Source organism: Girardinichthys multiradiatus, chromosome 3 (genome assembly GCF_021462225.1).
Source record: "Girardinichthys multiradiatus isolate DD_20200921_A chromosome 3, DD_fGirMul_XY1, whole genome shotgun sequence".
NCBI classification, from domain to species: Eukaryota; Metazoa; Chordata; class Actinopteri; order Cyprinodontiformes; family Goodeidae; genus Girardinichthys; species Girardinichthys multiradiatus.
Window position 1 is genome coordinate 12,575,524 of NC_061796.1, and position 19,321 is coordinate 12,594,844.

General features: G+C 38.2%; 1 protein-coding gene across 2 annotated transcripts in view; it reads right to left on the reverse strand.

Annotated features, from left to right (window-relative positions):
* The window catches only part of LOC124865431 (CUB and sushi domain-containing protein 3-like), a 359,430-nt gene that overhangs the window by 187,015 nt on the left and 153,094 nt on the right, over positions 1-19,321 (reverse strand). For both annotated transcript variants that reach the window (XM_047360499.1, XM_047360500.1), the window contains exons 27-30: positions 12,634-12,825; positions 9,730-9,868; positions 8,222-8,409; positions 7,687-7,881 (exon numbers count right to left, since the gene is read on the reverse strand). In XM_047360499.1, coding sequence (XP_047216455.1) covers positions 7,687-7,881; positions 8,222-8,409; positions 9,730-9,868; positions 12,634-12,825 — 714 coding nt within the window. The remainder of the gene's footprint in view (positions 1-7,686; positions 7,882-8,221; positions 8,410-9,729; positions 9,869-12,633; positions 12,826-19,321) is intronic.

A 19,321-nucleotide genomic window follows, 5' to 3' on the forward strand; every position in this document is an offset into this window, starting at 1 on the left:
ATATGCTAATTTTGTGAGATAGGAATTTTGGGTTTTCATGAGCTGTATGCCACAATCATCCGTATTAAGACAATAAAAGACCTGAAATATTTCAGTTAGTGTGCAATGAATCTAAAATATATGAATGTTAAATTTTCATCATGACATTATGGAAAATAATGAACTTTATCACAATATGCTAATATTTTGAGAAGGACCTGTATGTGACATTGGCAAAAGGGACACTCACTCAAGTTATGCTAATGAACACATGGGACTAGGAAAGGAAATCTAAGAAAACTGCTCTTAGAAAGTAACCCAATGCTCTGGTTATCTGCTCAAGGTAAAAGAAGCTATAAAAAAAGCAGAGTTTTCATGGTGTAATGATTTTCATCTAACAGTGAAACAAGAGAGTAGATTAAATTCAAGTCGTTTTGTGTGCTGCCATTAATTGATTGCTCAGAAAAAGATACACTTTTTATTTAATTTGCACATTATTTAAACTTTGATTTAAGATTAAAGTGATTAAATTAAGTGTCTGAGGTTTTATTTCAAGACAGATCAGATCTTCAAAGTTCAAAAGTCTCAGAGAACAGCAGCTGTGAATAAAGATGTTCAGTGTTCCAAGACTTTGAGCTGCTTATATTTGAAGAATCTTATCACCACTTAAATGTGCAGCACTTTCACAGACAGGGGAAACTAGTAGAGCACAGTAATACAAATGTTAGAACATAATGTGATGCCAGAATTATGCTTAATTGTATGTAAAATAGTTTTTTTTGTTGGTTTTTTTTTGTCTTGTTTGATGGTTTAAGCAAAGCCAACATTAAGAAATCTTGAATTCATGCCTACAAAGAACTACCTAAGCAAGCAACACAAAATATGTTTTTATGATATGCAATATCAACATGAATATCACTAGATTTTAGAAAAAGGTTCATTATATATAAAATATTTATTTTGCTAAACGTCTCTTAGTCAGCCTGACACAGCAAAGAGAGGTACTCTTTGCTTAAAAGAAAATCAATTACGTGCAAGACTTTATTTACCTTTAATCTATGCAAAAGTATTAAATCCTCTTCATAAACATTTTGTATGATTCTAGTGTGCACTTCAAACATTCCTTATTTACTTTATTTTGTGCCATTTCTATTTTGATTTGATAATTTACTTTGCATCAATATACTAGCAGGCATATTGTGAAGATTATAAGATATCTATTAGAGGTAAGACTTTAACTGTTTCTAACAAAACCTCACATCACGAATCCTCACGAACTGTGCCTTTAAGGACAATGTTCCCAGTGTCTGACACTGTGGGGCATGTCCAATTCAACGTTATCATCTTGACTCTGCTAAAAACCTCCTTTGGAATTTACAGAATTCCTGTCATTTTGCTCTCAGTTTTGGCAGACATATACTGCTGATGCTAGCCTTTCATGCAGGTAAAAAGAACATTGTAGAGACCAAAAAGTATATTTGGAATTTGTGGCAATATTTTATCTATATCATATAATAGTAATGACTTCAGCATGAAAAAGTAAGGTGTGCCAGAATGTTTTAAACTTCCATTTTTACATAGAAAAGATGTCAAAAATTATTTATTAGGGTAACGAAGTGGTCATGAGGAACCCTTTCAACCTCAAGCAACTGGAGACAGTTACAGAAGAAGACTGGGCCAAAATCCAAGAAGAAATATGCAAAAAAAGATTTAAGAATATGCAAACCATTTTCTATGAGCATAAGGGGGTATATGGTAAAAATGTATACACTTTTTATTTATCAGAATAGAATAGAATAATAAAGGTTAAACGCCTTATTAGTGATTTTTTTGGCAATATTGACATCATTACACAGAAATTAAACGTATTCTTATTCCAGTATGTTAAAATTCCCTTTTGATGCAAACCATATGACACTTAACTAGATCTGAACACATTAAATTGAGATTGAGATTGTAAAGAATGCAGCTGGTGATAATACCATTTAACAAAACAAATACAGCATGCTTTTAACCTTTTTAAGTATTAGAAATGCCAGCTACATCAGCTTATCTCTAAATAAAATGGTGGAACAGTCACTTGACCTTCAGTGTATTGGTGCATGACATTCAGCTCAGTTCGGTGATCTTTTCAGACTTCGTCTCTGAGTGACAATTGTTACGGAGAGATGCTGATAGACTCTTTAGTACTGTACTTATCTTCAGCACTGATTAGTGAACTTTCCCACGCTCCAACTGTAAAGGTAATACATTGCTCCCTGGGGTGAAAGTGGGTGATCCCATTTCACAAGGAAATGGGAACTAAATTCTAAATTAACCTCAACTGATAAAATACCTTCAAAATACATTTAATGGTGTAATTCAACTGTGTAGAGGAATACTGTGTAGTTCCTTCATACACATTAAATCCTTTCTCTTCTTCTTTAAGTTTGTGATACCGCAGAACTCTGTTAAATACCACCTCAGTTCTAGTTGTAACCGCTTAAAATGTACAGAACCAAACTGTGAAAGTGTCAAACTCTGACGGGCCACAACAAAAAGCAAAAATCAAAAAGAAGCCTCATAGGTTTGCTTGTTTTAGTTTAAGGCCATATGTCTCAGACAACTAATCACCCAGTACTTAGATGGACTAGAGGGCATGGGAAACTGCTCAGCAAACGTCATTGTGTAATGATGGTGGATTAGAAATGTTTAGATATGGTCGACATCTAATTTCTACACTGAATGGTGAATTACAGATTCAGTGTGTGTTCCATTGTAATAATTGAATAATAGACCCATTCTTTGTGCTTGAAGAGCTCTTCTTAGGCAATTATTTTTGGCAATTTAGTCAAATGTTCCCTCAGGGCTTGGTAAAGGATCTCAATTCTAAAGAGACACAAAGGACAAAGGTCCACCTATGGCAAAAGGGAGACAGATGTAATGTGATCCTCTGAAAGTTAGGGAAATTTCAGGTTATATTAAAATTGAATTGAAAGCAGAGCTGTTTCTTCTAAACTCATAAACTACTGTAATTGGTTTAAAAATTAAAGCATATATTTAACTCGTTTGGTACATTTATGTTCAGAGCAAAATTGTAGGGACAGGTTACCACCCCTCAATGTTGTGGTTCCACTTAAATAAAAATAGGATCTTTTATTTTGAAGAACCATGGGTGTTTTTTCCATTGACAGTGTTAAACCCTGTGTTTAAATTATGACCTCCTTCACTTTATACTGCATTATGTAGGAATGGGGGGCGTTTCTTCTTATTATTCCGAGGATGTCAATTACAAGATTACAAGGCAACAATGTTCTAAATGTGCATTTAAAACTTGCTATGAAATTAAAAACACTACATGGTCCAAGATGCATTATAAATTACAAAATAAATAGCAAGGTACAACATAGAAAGTGAATGAGAAAACGTGTTTTAATTGTGACAAGCCAACAGACATACATTTTTGTAATGATGCTAGCTTACAGCAAGATGATATATTTTGTAGGGTATTTGATTCTGAAATGGAATATTTATGAGCAACTAATTGCACATGTTTGGTGAATGTCCCTTGCTATTTAATTAAATACAACCTTTTGCAAAACAAAATATCTACATCATGTGTCAGACCTGTGGCCTAGCATGTACCTGATTACAGGAACATTTTAAATAACCTGAATATTGTGAAAAAGTTCGATATTTTTGTGGCTCATTTTAGAAACTGATAGAGTAAAATATTTCAAGCCTTTATTTCTTGTAATTTTAATTATTATAGCTTACAAATAGTAAAAACCAACAGTTCAGTTTCTCAAAAAAAGAATATGGCATAAGATTAATAAAAAAATATATTTTAAACAGAAATGTCAGGCTTCCAAAAAGCATGTTTATTTCTCTGAACTCAATACTTGATTGGGCCAGGTTTTGCATGAATTACTGCATCAATGCGGCGTGGCATGGAGGAGACCAGTCTGTGGTTCTGCTGAGGTGTGTTGGATGCCCAGGTTGCTTTGATCGCAGCCTTGAGGTCATCTACATTGTTGGGTCTGGTATCTCACATGTTCCTCTTGATAATACTTGACAGATTCTCTCTCAGCGTTTTTTTCACTGAAAGCACTCTCATTCTTGAACTAGTTTGGTTTGGGTGCCTTGGTGTTTTATGGAGCACAGATGCGTGCTTCCACCTGTTTCAGAAATCCTGATTCATCAACAGTAGGCGTTACACAACGCGTGGGGAACTTGAGACAGCAAAGCTTACTGAGCTGAGCAGCGTTCCTTCTAATGCAAAAAAAAAGCATCCATAAACTATAGTTAATAAGGAAATGGAGACTGGACATCATGCAAGAACAATGGTAAGTACAATGTTTTCCATATGTTCAGCATCAGCAAGTGTAACAGAAACAAGTAGCTATACAATGCATGTTCAGTGTATTTTTCCAAGCATAACAATAATGTTTATATGATACATTCTTCGTCTTCGCCTCCTTACTTGTTGCTTCTATTGTTTGCAGCTTCAACCCGTCAATGTGTGACGATGCGGTTCATGCAGAAAAACAAGTATTGTGCGGTATCTGAGTTGAACCAGAGTTTGCGCCCTGGTACCTCTTTTTGTCAGTGGAAACACACGTCAGTGGTTTGAAATTACGTTCAGGAACTGGAACGGGCCCCAAACCGCTTTGGTGGAAAAGGAGTATATGGGGTTCAGGTCAGGCAAGCTTGCTGGCCAATCAAGGACAGTAACACCACGGTCATTTAACCAGCTTTTGGCACCTTTGTACCCAGTGTGGGCCGGTACCAAGTCCTGCTGGAAAATAAAATCTGCATCTTCATAAAACTTGTCAGCAGAAGGAAGCATGAAGTGCTGTAAAACTTCCTGGTAGATGGCTGTGTTGACTGTAGACTTTAGAAAACACAGTGGACAAACACAAGTAGATGACATGGCACCCCAAATCATCATGATTAGTGAAAACTTCAGACTGGACTTCAGAGCAACATGGACTCTGCCTCCCCACTCTTCCTCCAGACTCTGGGATTTGCAATTTGTTTGTATTTCTAAATGAAATGCAAAGTTTATATTTATCTGAAGACAGAACTTTGGACCACAGAGCAACAGGTCTGTTCTTTTTCTCCTTAGCCCAGGTAAGACACTTTTAATGTAGTCTTTACTTCAGGAGAGGCTTGATACAATGAATGCAACATTTGAAGCTCATGCTTAGGATTCACCTGTATGTAGTTTTTTATGTGCTAATTCCAGCCTCAGCCTTGTGAAGCAAGGGTGTCAACGACCATCTTCTCCATTTCTTTTTTGGCCAGTTGATGTGTTCTTTGGCAAATTGTATCCTCTTCAGCACGTGTTTTTTTTTTTTTTTTTTTTTTTTTTTTATAATGGGACATTGTGGGGGCTAGCTGTACATGACAAGATTAATTTATATATAGTACGAGTTTGAATTGGGCCTGAAATCTATGGATGCTAGTCTGGAGGCGTAGGGGGTTAAGCACGTGACCCATGTATGGAGGCCTCAGTCCTTGACGCAAGCGGTCGTGTGATTGAATCCCGGCCCGTTAATGCTTTCTGCACTCCCTTACCCCACTCTTTCCACTCCATTTCCTGTCTGATTACTGTCAAAAAATAAAAATAAAATAATAAAGGCCACTGGAGCCAAAAAATTTATTTAAATAAATAAGTTTGAAATCTATGTTTTTGCCACTCTAAATGCAAGACTCAAGTCTGCCTCTTTGAAAGAAGGCTTTGGATATGAACTGAAATTTAAGGCTACAGTTCTCAGCCAGAGTGTTATGTCCTCCATGTTGGAACTAAGCAAGTAAGGGAGTTTAAATCTCAAAATCTTGTTCACAATGCTACAAAAATGGAGGAAAAGCTGGACAGGTGGGCAAGCCATCTGTGGTGATAGGAATGCTATACCCCAGAGTACACCAAGACTTTGCTGGAGGGATTTTGCATCTCACCCAATTCGATACCTGACATGTCCTACGAGGAGCTGTATCACATTATACAAAGAAAGAATATACACTTTGGAAAAGGACAGAAAAATACTAATAAAATGTCTAACTGTGTTCTATGCATTCCTTTGCAGAAAGAAATACACATCAATGTCCATACTTTGGATACATGAGGCTTGTAAATTTTGTATGAGGTATTTTACATAAACAACAAGACCCCACTTCATCCACATAAAGTCATGACATTAAAGCATTTTTTGTACTAAAGCTGGTTCAAGTAGTAACAAATTAAGCACCTCAGGCATTTGTCATGTAAGGATTATGATTATTGATCAATAAATATTCATCAAGAATTATAATTTAAAATCATAATTTGGAAAATATAAATTTCTTAACCAAAAATCATTACTTATGAATAGAAATCAGAGATGTCCTCTGGTGTTGTGATTATGGGCTCAAAGCTCTTTAATAATTATTAATTATTAACCAAAGCCACAAACTGTCACTGTTTATTCAACCGCTTCACCGAAGCTGGGGAACTTCGACCTTATTTTGACAGATAAATCACTCTTGCATGAAATAAACACAAATGCTTCTCTTAATTATATATTTGAAGATTTATTGAAGCCAAATAATCCTGATATACCATTATTCTGGTCCAAAAACCTTCACCTAACTAACAAGCACCATTCTACACAAAGAGAATAAAAATGACTACCTAACAATAATAATAGAAGAAACAAATACATGCATTTAGTGTCTATGAAGATCAAACCAGCAGTTTTATGGACAAAATGTGTAACTTGGGTTAAATGGAAGAGAAATCCTCCTGGTGTCCTGATGTCAAGCTTGCAGCAATCAGCTGATGAAACGGTGGGGCCATGCCCCTTTAGCCACAACCAGCTGAAAGCCCCAAATCTTTAACAAAGAGTCATAAACTCTGAGAACTCAGTGGAAAAACTCCAGCAATAAAACTGGAACAAGGAGGGGTCAGACCACGAGGTACAGTTGCTTTGAATGAAAAACTTTTAAAAGTCAGACTTCTAACTCCTGGCTGATTCGAGATCAGCTGGACAAATCAAAGCACAGCTCAGCATTAAATACTTCCATCAGTATTGCATGCAACAAGTTAATGCCTTAGATTAACTACTGGTGATTATAAATCACCTTCACTATGCCTCATCCAGCCCAAACATCTAAATCCACCTATCCGGTTTAATATAAAAAGAACGAAATTACTTTGAGCTTGATTTCTTCTCTCCACCGGTTGAGGATGGATCAGATCTGACGAAAAAGGAGGGGAGGCAGGGATCACGCGTCCGTGATCAAATTATGAAAACAAAACGGTAACTTCTCGTCCGTCCAGGAAGGGAAAAGATGAAGAACCGTTAGTCGACTGCATACACAAGGAGGAAACTCATCTCCTTGGAAAATAGAACCTCTGTAGGTTTTCACCTGCGCCGGGCGTGGCGCGGTCTTCGATCGGCAAATAAATCTTCTGATATTCTCGTATCAGACAGATTTCCAGATTTCAATCTCGTCCGGGAATGGACTTGTGGAGCAAAAGTTCGCCTGTGAGCTTTGTTTCTCCAGATATGCGCCTCCGATGTGCTGTCCTGTGACAGGCGGGAAATGGCCCCGAAACTCTCCATCTCAGCCGGTTTATACTCCCAGTGACGTCGGAGCTGCAACGTCTGTTGAGCTGTGTGTGTCAAAATGTGCGACCAAAATGGATGACCCCAACAGTCACATAGCGGAAATGTTGTCTCTTACCTTGACAGGTAGGTTTGGCTCTGTCCCATTCTGGTCTCTTGCTGTTGCCCATGACACATGTGAGTGTGGAGTAGCCTTGAAGGAGGTAGCCTGCCTCACAATGAAATGTCACCATAGATCCCAGCTTGTAGTCTGCGCCTATTCTGGTGCCGTTCATTACATTCCCAGGATCAAAACAGGCCTCCCGCAGTTTTGCTGTCAATCAAAATAACACAGCTTTCACAAGAGAAACAACTATGAAACATGAGTAAGCTCCTAGTTGGGCATAAATTAAATTTAATGTAGACTATTATACAGAAAGCAAAGATTTGCCAGAATTACTAAAACTCCATAAACTAATTACGTATTAATTTGGTAAACAAGTAAAAACGAAAGGATAAATTCAAGGCTAAATAACATACTGTAGCTGTGTACATTTTCAATTTAGAATTATTTCATTTATAATTCATCACACTAAAATCCTTTTGCTCCAACATATAAAATTATTTAGTAAAAATATATGCAGAATACCACTTTACACAGGCAATTACAGTACCTTTGTATTCCAAATGAAAGCCAGTGTAGCTCACAGTGCCATCGCTTCGAAATGCCAAGTACATGAAGTTGGAAGTGCTCTCAATCTTCTCTGGAAGTTTACTGTCTTGGAAACTGCCAATCAGATGAGCACTGCTATCAGGCCCATCATATATGTACACAAAGTCATAGTTGGGTTCAATGCTGAAGCTGCAACAAAGAAAAGAATTAAAAAACAGATTACTAATTTGCTCATTCTCAGAAACCAGAATGCAAAATGAGAATATACATTGCTGTGCAAAAAGTGAGTCATGCCATGAGCCTTGTTTTGTTCCTTGACACAAAGAGATAAAAAAAAAAAGATATCTCACCTAAGAGGTGAAAATAGATTAAATTGTCGTGACACGGCAGTGGCAAAACATTTTCCCAGACCGTGACAGCAATGCAGTGTGAAAAGATCGTTTCATATTATAGTGCTGTATATATCAAATCATACGCCGCACCAAGAGAGAGGGAAGCATTTGTTTTCAAAATAATGAGCATGGCTTATGACAAAAATGTAAATAGCTTGGAAATAATTGCGTTTGCGTTAGATCAAGGCAGCTCCAATTTAAAATCATATCTCCATCCTTTCATTTGGCATTCTCAAGAGAGAGCCAGGATTGTGCTAACTCTATTAGAGGTTCGTTTGGAAAGACAAAGTTGCAGAAAAGAAATCTGGAGACTTGTTTCCACAAAGCTGCTAAAGTAAGGATGGTGTTGAGTAGATAAACCTGTGCGGCTTTTAAGTCATTAAGTCAAATGAAAATAGAAAATTGCGAAAGAAGCAGACTTACGAAATTTTTGGAGTCTGGCCGCATGCATGGTTTGCAATTAACAATGTAAAGTTTATGGTCTGGGGTTTATTCAGCACAAGAAATGAGCTGCCATCATATCACAATTCCACCATAACGTATTCACCCAGAAATCCAGTGTTGCCATATTTGACCAAAGTGGATGGAATGTCTTCCAGCTGTCTTCTGAGAAAATTCAGCACTGCATTATCTCCAAACACACCTGGATTTAAACACGGTCCTCTGCATGGCACACATTTCAAACTGTGCTCCATACGGTTATGTTACAGCTGGTTCCACCGCAGAAAACAAGCATTTCCCTGGCACACAGTGAGCTGCTGTGCACCCAAGGCAAACTGGGCTCATTGTGTTACAGGCAGGTTACAAACCTAACAGGTTTAAACCATGTCCTCAAAGCAAAGAATATATGTTTTTTAATATCCAGTCTCGTCTATCCAGTTCGTATGACACAGAAAGCTTAAACCTTTACATTTTGATGCAGTTGTTGTCAATATTTTTCTGTTATATATTGAAAATGATTTAGTACAAATTGGTTAACCCCAAGTCAAATTAGCTTCAAACAATTATTTTGTGAAAAACAGCAATTAACACTACATTACATGGTTGTCCCAATTAAGCTTAACATGGCACAAGGCTGTTTTCATAATCTGTTTAAATTATGACATTGTCAGTTTACCTGATGAAAGCCAGAGAAATGACATAGTCGGAGTGAACTGCAATTAGCCAGTCACAGTCTTTGCTGTGTGGGTACGGGTGTGGGTAGTTTGGAGACAGGATAAACCCCGAAGACCCAGTCACATTCCCACCACATGGAGCTTGAGTGGTAAAATAAATAGAAGAAATAAGAGAGATACAGTGAGCACAAAAAGGCTTTCAACATTCCTGTCCTCCTGCAAAGACAAGCAGTATTTAGTTTGAGACAGTTGAAAAAAATGACAGCAGGTCATTCAGTGAAAGCTTTATAACTTGGGTTGGCATCTTTTCAGCCAAATTTCCTTATGCTCTGGCAACTAAATAATAAACACAAGATACCTTCACAAGTCCAATTCACAAATTAAATAAATATTCTTTCATCAGATGCATATCCTCTAGTCTGCCTATGCAACTGCATTAGTGTACTTGTTACAAATTGTAAATGGCTTGTACTTGTATAGTGCTTTATCAAGTTGAAGGACCCCAAAGTGCTACACTACAATCAGCCATCCACCCATTCATACAAACTGTCAGTGGTAGACTACACTGTAGCCCCACCTGCTTTTGGGGCAGACTGACAGATGTTTGGCTGCCATACAATTAACACCACCGGGCACCGGCCCCTCTGACAACATCAGCAGGCAAAGTCTGTGAAATGTCTTGACTGAGACAGACGGAGTGAGGGTTTGAACCACCAAACCACCAGTTCCAGGATGAACCTCTACCACCTGAGCTAGCGTTGCCACATGATGTATAGCATTCTCCGTAGGCTCAACTTAACATATGAATATTCATATGGAGAGAACTTGTATACCAGTTAAAAAGAATGGTGTCAGATAAACTGCACCCACTCCAGTTTATTTATAAGGCGAGGCGTGGGGGGAATGATGCGAAACACCAAACACTTGGACTTTGCCCAGCCACACACAATGATTTTATGTATGGATTTTCTGCGTTTAAAACTGTAAATATCAGCATTTTACTGGAACACCTTTAGGACCTACAGGTTCACCCATCACTAATTCTATAGTCTCAAAGTTGTCTACAGAGCAGACCACAACAGTTCTTTTTTATGGTTTTAAATCAAGCAAGCAGGTTTTCAATACAGGGCTCCCACAAGGTTGAGTGTCATTTCCTGTTCTGCTTCCTGTGCATACCAACAGCATTTCCTGCAACGGTGAAGGGATGTCACTTTTTAAATATGCAGATGACATGGCCCTGGTAGCTCACATGACTGGCCCTGATACTCAGCCCGGTACCAACAGGCAGTTGACAACTTGGCCAAAGTTTTTTGTGACAATTTCTTGGAGTTAAATGTGACAAAGCTGCGCTGCGGGGGCAAAGATAAAGATACCAGGTCATTTGTCATTCAGCCACTCAGCATCCAGGTCCAGCGAGGGGAGCAGGCGGAGTCTTTTGGATACCTTGAGACAGAATTTGACACTCAGCTGTCTTTTAAAGACAACACAGGCTCCATTTTTTTAAAAGCACAACAAAGTCTCCTCCTTTTAGGAAAACGGCAATATTCTAATATCAGGGAGGACATTTTAATGCTGGTTTATATATCACTCATTGAATCTGTCATCACTTTCAACATTTTAATCTCATAAAACTTTCTCACTGTGAAACACAAAACCAAACTGTCCCGGATCACAAATCAGGACAGCAAAATAATCTGTTTATCTCAAACCTCCCTTTCAGAACTGCACAACCGCTCCGTGATCAGGAAGGCCACCCTGATCACAGAAGATCCTTCTCATCCCCTCCATCAATCATTCTAGCTGTTCCCATCAGGCAGAGGGTTTAGAGTCCCTCTGCCTTCGAAAGCCATTTATAAAAATTTATTTATTATCAGTGCAATATCCAATTTTGAACACTTTAAAATAAGAACTGTACTTTTACACATTTAACAGTTGCTTTAACAATGCCTATTTATGTTTTAATGTGTTTTTTTATGTGCGTCTCAAAGTGTTTATTTTATTTTAAGTGCAGGAGAGCTGCTGTTGGAGCCCTGTCAAAGTAAAATTTCTGTCACCATCTGGGACAGACAATAAAGTAAGCTGATTGTAGAAGGATTCCCCCGGAAACTATAAACACAGCCTCACTTTATAGGTGTATAGATAGCACACACAGAGTTTTCCATATTTGGCTTCATTACCTCTAAGCACATAGCTCCAACAATAAGCACAGTCTCCTCTAAAGGAGCACACACTTTCCAAATTTAGCTTCTTCAGCCTGTAGCTTCTGACTGCCTTCAAGCATGTTAAGGCATCCATACTTTGCTATTTTTGGTCACTTTTAGCGTATGGCTTTGGCTTAGAAATGTGCTCCTTGCCTCACCTGCAGCCTCAACACCTAAGTTATTATCACACACTACTGCAGCCTTACATTTTTTAAGTTAACTGTCTTGAATTGTGTAATTGTAATGATTGTAGAAGACCAGAAGACACAAAAAGGTTTTTCCAACGCAGAATACCACTGTCTTTAGATAAGCCACCAGCACCTTTAACTCTGTTAAACTACTTAGTGTAATTATTTCTAATTGCATTGTTAAGTAATTAGCAGTTAAGCTCTAATACGTCAGTGTGACAGGAGACTCTAGCCCTCAGTATTTAACAAGCAACTGAAGTGGATTTGTCCACATAAGAGCTGGCAACAGCTCAAACACATCTAAAGAGTCTTGTTTAACCTTCTTGTATTTTAAAAGACACTGGTGAGAGAGAACTGCAGTCAGTTATTAAACTAACTCTTACTCAACCTCTTTTTCTCACCATTTGTCATTTATTCTGATCCCTTACCTTCCTCCTTCAATCCATACAGCCCTCTCTATCTCCTCCCCACATACATCCTTCTCTCTGCAAGTCACACTATCTCCCCTCTTCCTCACCAATGCAGCTTGGAGGGCTGGGTTGCCAGAAGTATCTATTTTCCACTTGGATGCAGGTGATTCTAGTCTCTCCCTGCAATTCATATCCTGGATCACAAGAGAAGGTCACGGAGTCACCAGGCTCCCGCCCTTCTCCATTGCGACTGCCATTCATGGGAATACCTGGATCTCTGCAGGCTGTTGCAAGCGAACCTGAAGGGCAAACGTACATACAGATACACACATGTAACTCACATGAATACAGTCGTATATGCATATAAGAATCAAGTGTGCAGGAAATTACTGAAGAACACATGCACCCAGACTCATGGTAGACAGCTGTTAGGCTGAAATTGTAGCCAACGCTGAGTAAATTACTGACTTATATCAGTCAGACCACAGCTGTGCAGCAGTTCAGGCGCTTCAAGGGTGGCCTGGTGAAAAAAAAAATGGATTCTCTCATTGTTGGATGGGTGTGAGGACTTGTTATCACTCATGTAAAAACCTTGGGTTGCAAGGCACCTGCACTATGCCTTCCTCCCTGTGTGTGTGAGATCATTGTTATCTCTGTGTGAACCAGCCTCCTTTCCGTCTCACACACATACACCCTGTCTGAACTGTCTGTTGAACTGTGTATATAAATAAAGAGATAGGGTGTCAAAACTTTGTAGTTTCACTGCAAAGTGGGCTACCCTTGTCACAAGTAACTATGACTGTATCGTTCTTACCTCTGAGTTGACTAAATAATACCTAACATTTATTGGTCCTTCGAAGCCGGATTAATTCAATAACCTTATTTCTCTTTGCTTTAACAGTGACTCTGGGATCCGTGGGGGAAGCCTGACGTCGAGCGAAGCACCGCTGCACAGCCTCCTTTAGCCGGAGTGGCTGAAAGTCCCGGTGTGTGTGAATTCACACCTGGCCAGTGGGTTATTGCCTTCCTCTGCGCGGGGTGACTGTCACAGGGTCCAAAGAGTCACCAAGAAGTCAACTCCGAGGTGAGACAGTTTTAAAATACAGTTCATAGGAAAAGTACTTAACAGTCGTTGGTAGTGCGTCGCCGGTAAGGACGCTGCATTCGAATGGTTTTATTCCACCGTGAAAGGAATAGTGACAAATTTGGTACAATCCCGCCGTGAAGGGGATTAAAGAAAACGACTGAGGATTATTCCCCTGCGAGGGAATAGAGTAAGCGCTATATAAATAAAAGAAGAAAAGTACTTAAAAGTCGTTGGTAGTGCGTCGCCGGTAAGGACGCTGCATTGGGATGGTTTTATTCCACCGTGAAAGGAATAGTGACAAATTAAGGTAGGGCCCCGCCAAGAAGGGGGCCAAATAAAACGACTAAGGGTTATTCCCCTGCGAGGGAATAGAATAAGCGCTATACAAGTAAAAAGAACGGAGTAAATTGAGCTCATAAAATAACACCAAGTTAACTTAGAAAAATTACAAGGTACCTGAAACTAACTGTGTGACTGTGTTGTGTGTGTATATGGAGGACTAAGCATTTTAATAGAATCAGCAGGATTCTGCTAGTCCTGTGTTTTCTTTTGCCCAGATTAAAACTACGTACTGGTGACTTTGGAGATTCAGGTCGGATTTCATTCCAGAAAATTAACACCGCTGCGAATTAGTCGCAGTAGAAGGCCGTGTTAATGTCCTCTCCTTAAAGTCTCATGCCAGTGACCTTTTATCTGGGACATTTATACTATAATTAAACTAACATAAAACATAATGGGGAAGAAACAAAGTAAACTAATTGACTTAGAAGGGGAGGTAAAGTTTATGGAGAACTATGTAAAAGGAGCAGGTATGATCTGTCATAGATGGAATAAAAAATAAAAAACATGGGTTTTTGGGCAAATTAGATACAAAGGATGTCTTAAAATTACAAGGGGATCTAAAATTAGAAATAATGAAAACTAAAAAGAGAAAAATAACAAAGAACAATGGGGGAAGAACAGAGAAAAAGCTCTGATTTAACAGAAATATGTGCACGATGGCATAAAAATACGGATTTTCAGGTAACTTAATTATCACTGAAATCCTAAAACTACACGGGGATCTTAAACTGGAGATTATGCATTCAAAAGATTCAAGAGACAATAAAAAACCTTGCCAGATTATAATTTCAAAGGGGACTTTTCAGTCCCTGAGTGCTCACAGTTGATAAACAGATTAAAACAAAAAGATGAATTAAAATTAAAAAAACAACAATAAGAGCAGCTTTTAACTGACATAGCCATAATACTGAGGCCTTAAGAAAAGCACAGGAAAAAACTTTCAGCTTAACTGAAAACAAATAAAGGGGGGCGGACCGCCACCCATCCCAGGTTAGATTATAAAGACTAAGAGATGGTTTTAGAGGACGTGGTAAAAGAAGTTAAAAGAGGAGGTGACAATGTGGACAACATGGAAACTGTCCAACTGGACAACCCAGTGAACAATGACTAGAGAAGAGAGAACAGAATGTTGTTAAAGAAGTAATCTGAGAGTAAAAGATTTTGTAGGCAAGCATTAGTGAGAAACAGGTGCTTTAAAAATCATTCTATGGTGTTATACTACTAACAATATCATGATAAAATGCAAAAGATTCATTTTACAGGGAAATAATTCCATATTTGGCTCAGATTGTGTGCATTCTTCATTTTTCCTCTTTGAGAGAAGTTAAATTTCAGCTCTGTGAAACGACCTTGACAAAGAGATGCAGCTGCCTGAAAACAAAGATAAAACTTCTGCAAACAGCAGAAGCCTGTCTCTGCTGAAAGGTCTGAAAAAAAAAAAAAATTGTAACTCTACCCTGCATGTGTCAAACTCAAGGTCCGCGGGCCAAAACCGGACCCCAGAAGTTTAGTGATTCTCTAGAAGTAGAGCCTTTTAATATGGTGATTGTGTGCTTGAATCTGCCTTTTGAAAATGTTTTGAATCTTGCTCTTTATGTATAAAAAAAAAAGAAAGAAAAGAAAAATTGGCTAAAGTCTGCAGACACAAAATGAACCTGGATTGAAGCTCTAACTATGTTTATTTAATCTGAGATCCTCTCCAAATGCAACAGTATATGTCAGTCTACATGAGATACTAACAACTTCACCTACTGGTATAATATAAAGATGTGATTGAATATGTGAAACAAACAATGATGAAAGTTTTTCAACAGGTGATGCTCATCCAGGAGGAAGACAGTGTTCCTAGGAAATGCAGCTCATTCATTAACAATCATTTTTTCTCCTATAGGTGGACGTTTTGCTGATTAATCATAGGCTGGATCTATGAAACATTATGTGCACAGACCAAATGACCAAGGTTCTGACTGACTTATGAACCTCACTGACCTGACAATGATAACATGACACCCAACAGATAACACCTTTAAGGTGGACCCACTAAGACCACCTTATTGATTCTTGGTGAATAAAAAAAGAATTGAAGCGTTCAAAACAGACCTTGTGGAAACAAAAGGGGTTATGAGGAAACAATGTGCATTTTAAGAATAATAGAAGTCAAATTATGTTCAACTTTTTGCAAATAAAATTACTCTGACAGAGAAGTAAGTAAGTAGTGTGTGAATGTGTGTGAATGGGAATGACTGATTTCATTGTAATGCATCTTTGAGGGACATTAAAAGCGCTAATAAAGGTCTGATGTTCTGATGATCTTTGCCAAATTTATATCTTAATAAGGTTTCCAGAATCTTTTTCAAAAAATCATTTAAAGATGGCAAAGGTTCTACCTCTACTGAAAATACTGATAACCATAAGAAAGTTCATAGATCCGTCTTGAATTTTTCCTAATTCTTTTACAAACAGGTTATTTAAACTTTCATGTGGCCAAATGTCTGTGTTTGACTTTCTGTTTTTGTGAAATAAATGTCTGTTTCACGTTATGTAAAAATTAGAGTCCTCAACATACCATAATAATATTAGGTCAGTTCTCTATAGTAAAACAAAAAGATTTTAACAGATGTTTAGACGTTTTCCAGTCAGGTTCAAAATGATTGAATTAGACTCAAACTTAACATAAGATTAAATTAACCTTAACAGAATTACTGAACTGGACTGAAATAGATAAAACTTTAGTTAATTGAAACAAACTTTAGTTACTTGAATTAAATACAAAGCTGACTGAAACTGTATGTTGTATCTATAAAACTGGGTAAGATAAACTAAGATTATAAGATATAATATGCCCTTCATTTTTTGTGTTCATCAGTGAGTGAGTTTTTATTTTTTATTTTTAATAAGAACTAAACCAAGCATTATTTATAATAATAGCAAATACCAAAAATATTGATCTCATTTTTAAATGTAATAAGGACTTACTTTATAAAATATGATAAAAAAGAATAATAAGAATTTGGAAAAACAGAGGCTTTAAACCTCTGCAGGAACAGCACTGACACTGTCAAAGGTAGATCCTAATACAGGAATCTGGAAGCTCATTCTGGCGTGGATAGTCAAAGTCCATCCAAGGACACATTTAGATGAGGCAGAGGGACAAATACAGGGCTTAGCTGAGAGCAACATGCATCCTGCCCTATCTGCTGTCCCACCTGAACTGTGGTCCCAATCATCAACTGATGTAGGATTAATAAAGGGGTTCCCACCATACAAGGTTAAACTAATATCTGAAAAAAGGCTATCAGTCCGTCAATACCCCTTAAAGCCAGAAGCTGAAGAAGGTACTAAGCCAGTAATACAAGATATGTTGAAGTCAGGAATATTAAAAGAAGCACCTGACGCTACATGCAAGACATATCACACTGACATCGCTATTATTATCACAGCCAAACATAACTCTAAAAAGATGTGCCCTTTAAATCCAAGTACTCTAATACCTACTGCAGAAGATGGAAAACCACATTCTTATAAAGCAAAAGTTGAAGAAGACACCAAACCCAGACAAGACATTTCTCAAACCCTTATACCAGATTCATGTGTTGTGTTTGTAGATGGCTCAGCATCTAAAGATGAATATGGAAAGAATAGAGTTGGTTATGCAATAACAACCATCGATAGGATAATAGAAGCTAAATCTCTACCCAATACATGCTCAGCCCAAACAGCAGAATTATATGCTGTAGTAAGAGCATGTGAATTACATGAGGGACAAATACTTACTATATACACAGACAGCCAATACGTTTTCGGATCAGTACATCACCATGCTAAGATTTGGCAAAATAGAGGTTTTAAAACATCATCAGGGACAGAACTAACTCATTTCAACCTATTAAAGAGAAAATGTCAGATCTGCTATTTATAGACACAGACGTGCTGAAAGACGCCCAACAGTCAGCACCCAAGACAGAAATAAAGGCCTGGCTAAAGAGAGGAGCAGAGAAAAAAGATGACATCTATCAGATAGAAGATAAACCAATCCTCCCAAAAAAGTTATACAACACAGCGGCTACAGTGACACATTGGGAAGACCCACGTGTCAAGGGGGGAATATGTCACATCTGGTAAAGCATTAATGCTACACTATAAATATTTCTGACTATGCAAATCATTTTTGCAGATCATGCATAATTTGTTGCAAACACGGGGGAAGAAATATTGCCTAGTTGTAATAGATGAACCTAGTGACACATTTCTTCCCCACATATGGTATCCCACAGATTATAAGGTCAGATAATGGAACTCATTTTGTAAATAAATTAATAGAACTAAGTTCTAAAGCATTAGGGTTTCAGTTAAAGATTAAGGAAAACAATGGAAGAAACAGGGAGGCCATGGCCCGGATGCCTATCCCTGGTTAAATTATGGATGAGAATAACTCCAAATCAAACTGGTCTTACTCCATTTGCCACCTACTGTACATCATTGAATAACTCCACCCACTGTGTTCTGAGCCTGAGATCACATGACACCAAGTTGCTGATGTGAATTTGTATTCTCAAAGAAATAGTACATGGCAGACCGTTTTCTCTGCCCTCTGACATGAATGAAATAGAGAAAGCACAACAGGAACCTTCATTAGCTGAGTGGATGAATAAAATGTTGCAGACAAAAGAAGAACAAATGTCCAGTGGTCTGCCGATAATCTCTGCTCCTATCCCACAGAATGAGGCCTGGAGACCTGGTCCTGATTAAGACACTCCACCGGAAGGATTGGAGCACTCCTTGGTGGAAAGGGCCGTTTCAAATACTCCTGACAACGCCCACAGCTCTGAAAATAGCAGAGAGGCCTTCCTGGATCCATAAAAGCCACTGTAAGCCAGTTTTGCCGTTACAGGAGCCAAACCAACCGACGGGGTAGCAGAGGAAGTCCGGGTTCAAAGATGGCCCAGCGTCTCAAACCGGTGAAGAAAACAGCTGATCTGCGCCCAATTATAAAATGGCTCTCTGTAACATGTGGACAGGACTGATAAGCCTGAGCTTAATTCTGGTAGCAGGACTCTTTCTCTATCTAAAGCAGGATCCACAGGAGGTGATACCGAACCAGAAGAGATGGACATCAGACGGGTCCCATCTCAGAACACTGACGGAAGAACATGACGCACATCCATTCCTACAGAATTTCTGGTATTGTTCATGGTGGCATATGCAACACTGAACCAGGTAGAAATGCACGAAAATGAAGGGGACGATTATGATGACATGTTGTAAATAAATCACATCAAAAGCCTGAGTGTACTCATACATTGTATTTCATAAAATAACCTTACAGCAGAAAATCGGAAGAAGTTGTTGCTTAAGTGAAATGAGAA